Source organism: Squalius cephalus (assembly GCF_949319135.1).
Source record: "Squalius cephalus genome assembly, chromosome: 3".
In the NCBI taxonomy this organism is placed as follows: domain Eukaryota; kingdom Metazoa; phylum Chordata; class Actinopteri; order Cypriniformes; family Leuciscidae; genus Squalius; species Squalius cephalus.
The window spans coordinates 26,699,155-26,710,320 of NC_137124.1; the positions used below are offsets into that span (position 1 = coordinate 26,699,155).

Here is an 11,166-nt window from a genome sequence, read left to right on the forward strand (position 1 = left end):
TGTACCTCTCTAATTTTATTGGACATACAATATTTCTCTGGGAGTAACCACGCCCTCTTCCAGTGAATACTGTCAAAAAAATTATTCCAGAAAAATTTACATGGAGGGGATGTGTGAACTGTGTAATGTAGCAATAGCTTTTTTATCAATAAGGCTAACTCCATCCAATAAAAGTTTGGGCATAATTGTTTTTCTCTCATTAAAGAAAAGGTGTGTTTTAAATAAGTGCACATAACTTGGAGACAAAGCTTTGATGACAGAATTGAAAGTTCTAGCAGGCAGAGGAAAATTATACAAAGTCATAAATTCTTCATATTCCAGTATACTGCCATCATTTTTAAATAAATCCAAAAACAATACTTCTATCATACCACTTATCCATAAAAAATGATTTGATTCGGATTAAAATGTTCAAATTATTCCATGGAATTTCTTTGTGGGGAGAAAAATTGTGCACATAACACAATTTCCAAGCAAGTAAAACTTGTTGGTGAAATTTGGAGAGAGAAATCGGTAATTTAGAAGGGGTGAAATTACATTTTAAAAGAAACTCTAAACCGCCTAATCTACGCAATATGGCATTGGGGATATAGTACCAAATTGAGCCATTACTACAAAGACATTTTTTTAACCAACTAATTCTAAAAGAGCTGACTAATTCTTTAAAGTTTAAAACTTCCAATCCACCCTCAGAACGTCTATTAGACAAATCAGATTTCCTAACTTTGTGAGATCTGTTCTTCCAAATAAAATTCAATAAGATTTTGTCAATATCATCACAGATTTTGTCAGTAACAAATAAAGATAAAGAGGGATAAACACAACGAGACAAACCCTCTGCTTTAGAAATCTCCCATAGATTGACAGATCTCGTTGTAACCAACAATTAAAGATGGTTATTGTTGTCTTTATTTTATGTGAAAAATTAAGTTGTTGGCGGAGCAATCTATCTTTAGTAAGGAAAATCCCCAGGTACTTGATACAGTCTTTTACAGGTATATGGTGCATCGATGGTTGTTGAGTGTCATAAAGACAGAATAGTTCACACTTAGATACATTTAAATATAAGCCTGAATCTCCAGAGAAAGAATTAATAATATTGATACACAAGGGAATTTGACTTTGGTCTTTAAGAAATATAGTTGTATCATCAGCTAGTTGAGATATTTTAAATTCTGTACCAAATATAGAAATACCTTCTAAACTGGGATTTTGTAAAATAACAATTGATAACAATGTTTTCATCCGCGCCAGGAGGGGGTAGTGACGCCACTCTGACGTGATCCACAAAAACGCGCTCCTGAGAAGAAGAAGCATTGCAAGATGTCGTCGCTGAATGACAGATCAGTTTGGGATGAGGTGGAGGTCTGCTTTATGTTTTCTTTAGGTTCAATTCTGTTTTCCAGAACTAGTTAAAGTTGTATATATGTGGAGAAACGTGCTGTATGTTGAAAGACGCGTGTTTAAATGATGTTTGAGCACGGGCATTGTGTCTGATGGTTTTCTGATGGTAGAGCGTAGCATGACACAGTGAATTTCATTTCGCTTCATTCCCTTTTTATAAGCGTGTGCGTTCATCCCTACGATCATCCAGCGTGATAAATAATGACAGATCGACTCGATTTTAATTCGTTCCAAAATTACAGGAAGATCACAATACATCTTTAGTAAAAGAGTGGTGGTAGCTTGCTAGGATAACATTAGCAGAGATAAGCTAACGGTGTTTTCTTCTGCTCATTAAGTTTGATCAGATGTTCTCCGAGTATTCCTATTCATTAGAATGATTAGATATCTGATGTTTATGAGGTTAGGGTCTGGAAGACTTAAACAGACAGGCAGGGAGACGTGCTAATACATAAAGTATTCTTTTTCACACAACCCGTATTCATACATTACCTCGTTGTATTTTACAGGATGGCATCGGCGAGGAAGTTCTTAAGATGTCCACTGAAGAGATTGTTCAGAGGACTCGTCTTTTGGACAGTGAGATTAAGGTACCTTTCACACTGTAAATCATATTCATTGTTTTCAGTGTCTGCATGCAGTTCTGCATGTCATTATGATGTGTATGATTTCAGATCATGAAGAGTGAGGTTCTGCGTGTCACTCATGAGCTGCAGGCCATGAAAGACAAGATCAAGGAAAACACAGAGAAAATCAAAGTGAACAAGACTCTGCCCTACCTCGTCTCTAACGTCATAGAGGTAAAAAAAATATGTGCCAGAACGGGGCAGTAGGGAGCTTTTTAAATGCCCTTCTGTATGTGTATGAGATTTAAAGTTTGTATGTGTTGTATGTTTGAATGGAAGCTGCTGGATGTAGATCCTAATGACCAGGAAGAGGATGGGGCCAACATTGATCTGGACTCGCAGAGGAAGGGCAAGTGTGCCGTCATCAAAACCTCCACACGGCAGGCGAGTCAAAGAGATTTTATGAACAGCTGCGGTCTTGTTTTTCTGTGGCTTACCATCGTGTTTTTTTCTTATTTACAAACATTTTCCAGTACTTTTGTGTAGGTTTTAGGTTTTAATATCTTTGTCATAAGGGTTTTAAAATGTATGACATATTTAGTAGTGATTCACTGAAATTTCAGAAACCAAAAATATTCATCTGAAATAGAAAACACTTTAGATTAGGGTCCAATTCTCACTATTAACTACTACAATAATTGCTCAATAAACTCCCTAATAAATGCTTATTAATAGTTTGTAAGGTAATTGTTAAGTTTAGGTAATGCAGAATAAGGCTTTAATATGTGCTTTACAAGTACTAATAAACCGTCAATATGCTAATAATAAGCAACTAGGCCTAGTTCATATATTGAGAATTGGACCCAAATCGTGTGGTTTGTTCTCTGAGGTGACATTGTCTAAGTTATGTATTTCAGAAATATTCATTCATATATATATATATATATATTTCTTCTAGAATGATCATTTTTATCAAGCTCATATATTTAAGTTCAGTAATTTCACTTAAATGGCAATGGAAATGACCTATTAATTGTCATTTAAGTGAAATTACTGAACTTAAATATATGAGCTTGATAAAAATGATCATTCTAAAAGAAAATTTCAGATGGCACTTAGAGGCTTTTGCATCTGAACTCTTCATATATATATATATATATATAATGCAGTTAGCTAACAATGTTTTAATTTAGGGCAGAAACAATGAGCTCTTTGAGGGAAATACTACATGTTGTTAACAAATGTTTTGGATATATAGAAACATTTTGTAAAATTTGATCAGCTGTGATATTGAGAGGCAGCTTGTTGCCAAACTTTACAGTTATTGGTTTAATATGTCACCCGATTACACAACGCCCTGAACATCATACCAAGTTCAGTTACCCAAATTTAATTACCAAAACGTTATTTTTGGTTTTGTCGTTTCTGTAAGAATTCATTTCTGTTCATCACTAATATTTAGTGCTGTAATTGCAGACCTATTTCCTGCCTGTGATTGGTTTGGTGGATGCTGAGAAACTGAAACCTGGTGACCTTGTGGTAAGTGAAAATTTATTTCACTTGACAGATTTGTTCAGGATACTCATTCTTAAATTATGTTGTTTAAAAAGTCTGTTTTGCTTAGAAATGTGTTGAAAGTGCTTCTGGACCTGTTTGCAGGGTGTGAATAAGGACTCCTATCTGATTTTGGAGACTCTACCCACTGAGTATGACTCTAGAGTTAAGGCCATGGAAGTGGATGAGAGGCCTACAGAGCAGTACAGTGACATTGGTGGCCTTGACAAACAGATCCAAGAGGTACTGGCTGATAAATTGCCTCATTCCAGTCACCAGAAGTTGCTCACAATGACAGTTTGGCAGTTGCTGAGCTCACTGCTTTTCTCTTTGCAGCTGGTGGAGGCGATTGTTCTGCCCATGAACCACAAAGAGAAGTTTGAGAATCTGGGCATCCAACCGCCAAAGGGAGTGCTGATGTATGGACCACCAGGCACAGGAAAGACCTTGCTGGCCAGAGCCTGTGCAGCCCAAACCAAGGTGCAGTGTCTCTGAGCGAGACAGAACCATCAGTGCTGTGCTGCTTTTATGATGGCTAACAAATGGCTATAATGTGGCTTATTAACATTCACTACAGTTTTTGTTGGTGTCTCACATTTTACCTCACTTTCGTCCTTTCTCAGGCAACGTTTTTGAAGTTGGCTGGCCCTCAGCTGGTGCAGATGTTTATTGGTGATGGTGCCAAACTGGTGCGTGACGCATTTGCTCTCGCCAAGGAGAAAGCTCCCTCCATCATCTTCATCGATGAGTTAGACGCTATTGGCACCAAGCGCTTTGACAGTGAGAAGGCCGGAGACAGAGAGGTGCAGAGGACCATGCTGGAGCTGCTCAATCAGTTAGACGGCTTTCAGCCCAACATGCAAGTGAAGGTACACGCACACTTGTGCCCATATGCTACTCTGTCACAAACATGGGCCTGTCAGCCTTATATTGCAATTTCTTGTTTCCTCCAAGGTGATTGCTGCCACTAACAGGGTGGATATCCTTGACCCGGCTCTGCTGCGTTCAGGTCGTCTGGATCGTAAGATCGAGTTCCCCATGCCCAACGAGGAGGCCCGTGCTCGCATTATGCAGATCCACTCGCGCAAGATGAACGTCTGGTATGGAACATTTGTTCTTTTGCATCTCAGTGTGGTCTTAGGTGTTGTGATGAGAAAATATAGATTTAATTTTTTTATTAATAGTTTGAGCTTTTGCTTTTATGCATTTGCTTTTAAATGGTCATCCACTGATGAGACACTTGTGTAGTGGTCGAGCACACAGTACAGCTGCACGATTCTGGATTCAAACAGAGATCACGATTCTGAACAGACAACTAAATAAAATAACATGTAAATTACTAGAGGTTCTGACTGAATATTACCGGTAATTGCTGCATTCTATTTAATTTAATTAAATGTTTAATTGGAATGAATATTAAAAAAAAAACTTCACTTGTTTCATTACTGTATGAATCAGTGTTTTTGAACAAATCTCTTGAATAAATGATTCAATGACAAATAAAATGAACAGTCACTTGTCTGTTGCGTACCTGCACTTCTTAATGTAATTGACAAATCTTTTTTTGAAGCAACCATGTTACTTTCAAAAGGTGATTTGCTCTATTTTGATCGCTACCTTAGACACCAGTTTTTATATCCAAACTATAAACGTTTATCCCAGTAGTGTGATCATTTGAATTATATAATAATATAATAATTTTACAGAAATAATGATACTGTGTGGTTGAAAAGACTGTTTGTGAAGCTGCTTCATACTTATACATGATAATGGCTCTCTCTGGGTCAGCGGCAGCGCCAACACAGATTTGAATGTTCTGGTGTGATTGTTGTCAAAGGCTTAATAGACACAGGTGAATTGTTATCATTTAGGATTAAGATCGCGTGGGTGTTTGAATCAAGATATTTTAACAATTAATCGTGCAGCTCTAGCACACAGTTATTGTGGGCAAGACATGAAGTTGAACCTGCAAAACAAGCTTGGATCTTCCAGAGCTTATTTAATGTTTTATTGCTTTTTTGGGTTTGCATGATAGTCAAATTGTCCATCTGTTAAACTAAAGTGCAACTGTTATGGAAATTTAAATTAGAATTCTAAAAAATGCTAAAATTTGTTCTCTCCAACCATTTATCGCATTATCCCTTAATTTTTTTTTTTTGTGTGCTGTAGTCCTGATGTGAACTATGAAGAATTGGCACGCTGTACTGATGACTTCAATGGAGCTCAATGTAAAGCTGTGTGTGTTGAGGCTGTAAGTATGATCATTGCAAACTTTAATTAATTTACCTTTACTGTTTATATCTTTTTTTTGGTGTGGTGATGTAAGCATTGTGGTTAAGGCCCTGGAATCGGGTGTGATTTTAAGTTTAGATTTCAAAAAGGGGAGACATATGTTTACTTAAAAGTACTCTGGCCTTTCACATGCTTTAATGCAAGATACAACCCATCTGACTATCACTTGTTTTAATGCACAAATAAACCCAAAGCAATTTTATTTATTTTTTGCTTTAAAAACAGAATCTGAATCAAACACTTTAATGCTCTACTTAACTTTTGTTATGGGAATAGTCATTGCTCCTGATTGTTATTACATGATGTTAAATACACATGTATTGTTCAATTTTGTGTGTTAGGGCATGATTGCTTTGCGCCGTGGGGCCACTGAACTTAACCATGAGGACTACATGGAGGGCATTCTGGAGGTGCAGGCGAAGAAGAAGGCCAATCTGCAGTACTATGCTTAATGCAGTGTGTGTGTGTGAGTGTGTGTGTGTGTGTGTGTGTGTGTGTGTGTGTCTGTGTGCGTGTGCATCCACATATGTGTGTGCGAGTGTGTAAGAGGTCCAACAGCAGGATCAGGCACAGCTGTGAACCTGTGCTGCTAAGATACAGTAATGTTCTGAGTAATTACCTGGTTCTGATATAGACAGATCAGCCAGATTTAGAGTGTACTGCCTCACAGTTATGACTTATGGAATAATTTTCAGTTAACCTTATGTTTGTCTCTCAATTCAGTAAAACACCAAACTTTTTTCCATTATTTGTTTGTGCCTTCTTTCTATGAAATGTTATGTTTCTATTATTAGAGATTAGGAAAATCAGTAGTGAATGATCCACATCTTAAGTGCAATTTGTAATTTTCAAACACTCCCAATCTGCCTTTGGTCATACAAACAATTAGACCCATCCAAAACTCGTGCCATTGGTTTCACCAATGCTGCTGCATTGTGCTAAGGCTGCTTGAGATCCTCAGACAAATAGGAAAGATTAGAACCTACATTGGGATTGAAGAAAGTATTTTAACTTTTTTCATATATATATATATATAAATACATTTTTTTACAAACTTACATTTATACATAAAAAAAAAAAAAAAATGCCTACTGATCCTAGAAGTCAATGATATGACTAAATAGACTCTCAACATTTTATTTTTCAAGTAAAAATGATTGCATATAAGGGAAATAACATACTGTAGCTGTTCATAATTCATCAGCATGCACACACTGCACAAACAGTTTGAGTTGCATCATTATGATGGGAAGTACAGGTGCATTTTACATAAAACTTGTTAGCTCCTCTGCACTCTGGCATCGTGAAAACGTTCACTGGATCCTGTCTTATTATCAGTTCCCACATTCTGTAGTCAATTTGTTTTCTTGAGGGGGTGAAGTTCATGCTAAATCTCACAGATAAATGGGTAAAAAAAAAATCAGATTTTTCCACAGAAATGGTCCAGCTCAGTCCCACAGTCTGTTTGCTAAATCAGTCTGTTCGCCTCTCTTCATTGCTCATCTCTACTAACTGTCACTTCATGTGTCCCGGATGGTATTGGTGAACTCTTGCGTTGCTCATTCTTCTCTCCTCCCTTCTGACCTCTGCATTTGACCCATAAGCACACGAGCAGACCGCTGCAGTGCTTCCGGAGTGCTGGGTCACAGCAAGCGTACAGCAGAGGGTTCAAACAGCTGTTTATGTAGCCCAGACAGATGGAGTATGGATGGGCCGCCACCAACCACTGGTCGAAACTGCAGGAAAAGGGAAGGATGCCCAGTTCCACCATAGCGGAGAGTGTCTTGTTGGTGTGGAAGGGTAGCCAGCAGAGGAAGAAGGCCAGCACAAGGGTGATGATGATGCGGAGGAGCCTGCGTTGGCGCGTATGATCGGGGCGCAGGCCTAGGCTGAAGTGTCGGGAAAGGAGACGCCCCAGCCAGCCGTAGCAGAGCAGAAGCACTACCAGGGGTAACAGAAAGCCAAGAAGAGTTGATTTTAACCCCAAAGCTGCTGACCACATCAGCTCCGCTTGCTCTGAAGCTGCAGGGTCTAGTTCACTTGAGATCAAACTGGAGTAGTCCATGTCACACAAGCAGGAGAACGCATGTTCATCCTGCCTGTCGCCATCAGCCCCCACTTCCAAATCCACCTCCCTAACAGTCCGTAGAAGCAGAGCAGGCAGTGCCAGGATTCCAGCCGTCAGCCACACGGTGCCCACAATCCACTTGGCACGTGTGGCTGACCGTCCCTGCTTTGGTCCATTGCCACGCTGTCGTATGATGACGCAGTAACGCTCCACGCTAAGCCCAGTCAGAGAAAACACACTCGCGTACATGTTCAGTGCCACGATGTAACTGCTCACCTGACACAGAACTTGGCCGAAGGGCCAGTGGTAGCCCAGCGCTGTGTATGTCGCCCACAAAGGCAGGGTCATGACGAAGGCCAGGTCAGCCAATGCTAGACTGGCTATTAAAGACTCGGTCACTGAACGAGAAGATGTGGAGCGGCAAGGAGGAGGATCAGAGGATTGGGAAGATTTGGAACAGCTGCCAATCCTCCCGCGGCCTCTCACTCGGCGGTCCAGGTACACCCATAGCACTAATCCGTTACCCAGGGAGCCCACGACAAACACCAAGAGGTACACACTCGGAATCAGCACCCAAGTTGGAGACCATTCACTGTAGTCGCATGAGGGAAAGGGAGAGGGAGAAGGGAAGGGCAGAGACCCAGACATCTGAGAGCCACACACTTGCACCTACTGCAGAAAGCAAGTAAATGACATGAGCAGGAAAGAGTTTCTTCTGAGCTTTTAAGGGATCTAGAGGGGGAGAATGTTTTGCAGTGATAGTTTTCAAGAAATGCAAAATCAAAAACGCAAAATCTTTCTGAACTGATGATTGGATGACCTTTATCCTTGTTTTCCCCCGGATTCTTGTTTGATCCAAATTTGGAAGTTTCCCACGAATGAGCTGAAAGAGCCAGTTATTCTTCCTTCCTCCTCAATCTTCTTCGATTTCTGTGGGATATCACTTAGACAAAAGAAGAAGAAAAAAGATTATTGGAAACTGCATTAAAAATAGATTACATTGTCAAATTGTAAATAATCATATCACAGTGGCTTATATACACTGCACAGGCAGAAAAAAAAGTCACAAACTCTTAACGTGTTGCTGGACTGACTTTAGCTTTAATTGTACTGTGCATTCGTTGTGGAATTGTTTCGACACTTATGTAACATCACAACATTTATTTTCATTAAGAGTTGCATTCATTTCTGACTGAGATTTTATGTTGACAATGGAAGAGTCAAACCACTCTGTAAAGTCTACTCCAACACATCCCAAACACTTTCAATGGTGTTAAAGTAAGGACTCATGTGTGAAAACGATTCCTCATGCTCCCTGAACCACTCTTTCCAGTGGTTTGACTCTTCAATTATCAAACTGAGTCTTTTTCAAGAAACAGCTGAAGACGCATCTTTTTATGTGAACACTTGACCCATTAATATTAACACTTACTATTCTATAAATAATTTAAAAAACCACTTTGCCACATGTACTGTGCTAGACAGCTGGGATTAGTCACAGCACTTGCATATTGCTGCCCTATTGTTGGCTTGATTGCTTAATTTGCTCTCCTCATTTGTAAAGTCACTTTGGCTAAAAGCGTCAGCTCAATGATTAATATATTGCTGTCATTAAATATGGCCATGGGATACATCTTCCAACATAGCTGTTTAAAAAATGAAAAGCATACTGCGTCAGTTAGGGTTAAAAGAATTGTTGCCAAACATAACATGCCAGAAACATATTAATCACTGTAATAATTATTAATAATTAATCGTAGACTCTTAAGTATTTGCGTGTTTAAATACAAACAGTGACTTTTTTTGACCATGCAGTGTTACACTTTTTGCATTTAACTTTATCTTGTGTACTAATCTATTTATGCTTGAAACAATGTGGCTCATGATAAAATGCTAGTAATGTCACTTTAGATAAAATTGTCTGCTAAATGAATAAACATAAATAAAACAAAGTATTTATTAAATTGATCACTATATGGCAAACCTTCTCTTTTGTCTAATATAGAACCTGAAGAATAAATTCCAGATGATGTACATACTACATTTATAGGAAAAGCTGCAATAAAATCTATTTCACAAAAGCAATGCTCAGGTGAAAATCCAGCATGAACCAAAGAATTTCATACCTGCTTTTCCTAAGGATTTATCTCTGCTTCTGTTATTAAATGTGCCCAGTTCCTTGTTGCGATTAGTCGCTCTCTGTTTTCAGATTGTCTTTTTGAAGGAAGAACATATCCATGGTTTTCTCTTGATCTCTCTCTCTCTCTCTCAACTTTTTCCTCTCCCAGAATTGAATGGTTCCTTCTCTTTCTCACATACAGGGGAAGTGCTCTTTAAAGACCTTCTCCTCTTTGTGTCCATTCCCGTTTCTGTTCTGTCCTCCTCCTCTCTCACAGGACCACCCCGCAGCAGTTTTGTGAGATATCCAAACAGTCCTCCTGCTCTTAAACAGACTAAGCAAACTCAGAACACCTCAGGCTTGAAAGAAGCTTTATACACATGACAATGTCTTTTACCGTAGCAAACAGAAAACCTCTGGCCAATACAGACACGAGGTTGTATTAGCAAATATAATATGCATTCTTACAAACAATGGGTTACCTAAAACATTGGGAGATCAGTAAATCAAAGACATTATGTGTGGCCCATTGTTGTACAGACTGTGTTCATTGAATCAAACTGGAGGGTGATTTTATACCAATACAAGTGAGAGTTAGACCTGTTTATTTGCACATTTGCATATCAGCACATTCCTTAAGAGTTTGAAAAACGTAATCTTACATTTATCAACATATGTACTTTCCTAAAGCTCTAAAGTAACAATTTCTCAACAATTCCTGCTAATTTCAGAGAATACAATCACATGAACTTGCTGTATTTTATAATGTTCTGGCACAGGTAAATGTAAGAAATTTTCCAAGAATATGAGAATAAGAATTTGATTTGGTGGATTTCAGAAAATAAACAATAAACATGCCATAATTAATGTGAAATAAACACAGCAAATTAATGTGAAATACAATGTTAAAATGAATGGAAACAAATCTCATTATCAGTCAGTCTCACATAACCTGATATACATTCATGTGAACTGTTCACCTGCCTCTGTTTAACCAATACATTGATTGTGTTGGTTCTACGTGAGCTCAGCTGCATGTCTGAGGGCCTATTTGAACAGTTTGAACAGTCTGAGTGTTGTTTAGACACTTCCGAAACTCAGGGATTCCCTAATGTGGGATTTGTTTAGAGTCTCAATAAGAATGAAAAAAGGGAAAGTCTTTT

The 11,166-nt window shown here is 38.6% G+C and overlaps 2 protein-coding genes across 3 annotated transcripts; one reads left to right on the forward strand and one right to left on the reverse strand.

Annotated features, from left to right (window-relative positions):
- Positions 1-1,280: 1,280 nt before the first annotated feature.
- psmc3 (proteasome 26S subunit, ATPase 3) lies at positions 1,281-6,561 on the forward strand. Of its 2 annotated transcripts, none has more exons than XM_079865376.1 (11): positions 1,281-1,365; positions 1,914-1,994; positions 2,079-2,204; positions 2,310-2,414; positions 3,447-3,509; positions 3,630-3,767; positions 3,861-4,004; positions 4,148-4,393; positions 4,479-4,624; positions 5,694-5,775; positions 6,158-6,561. In XM_079865376.1, the coding sequence occupies exons 1-11, from the start codon at positions 1,324-1,326 to the stop codon at positions 6,266-6,268; spliced, it is 1,284 nt and encodes a 427-aa protein (XP_079721502.1). In that variant the 5' UTR covers positions 1,281-1,323; the 3' UTR covers positions 6,269-6,561. The 2 variants fall into 2 exon arrangements, with proteins under 2 accessions (XP_079721502.1, XP_079721503.1); XM_079865377.1 differs by having other exon boundaries at positions 1,281-1,359.
- Positions 6,562-7,202: 641 nt separating this feature from the next.
- aplnr2 (apelin receptor 2) lies at positions 7,203-8,532 on the reverse strand (the record flags this gene model as incomplete). Its single annotated transcript, XM_079867966.1, has 1 exon — positions 7,203-8,532. One exon carries the CDS (start codon positions 8,530-8,532, stop codon positions 7,309-7,311), a length of 1,224 nt encoding a protein of 407 aa, XP_079724092.1. The 3' UTR covers positions 7,203-7,308.
- Between the last annotated feature and the right edge of the window lie 2,634 nt (positions 8,533-11,166).

What these genes read in the sequence shown, in the direction of transcription:
- psmc3 (XM_079865376.1), top strand. Translation starts at nt 1,324, where the DNA reads ATGTCGTCGCTGAATGACAGATCAGTTTGGGATGAGGTGGAG. An exon ending in TCGTCTCTAACGTCATAGAG is followed by an intron (nt 2,205 to 2,309) that starts GTAAAAAAAATA and finishes TTTGAATGGAAG; the next exon opens with CTGCTGGATGTAGATCCTAA. An exon ending in TGAAACCTGGTGACCTTGTG is followed by an intron (nt 3,510 to 3,629) that starts GTAAGTGAAAAT and finishes ACCTGTTTGCAG; the next exon opens with GGTGTGAATAAGGACTCCTA.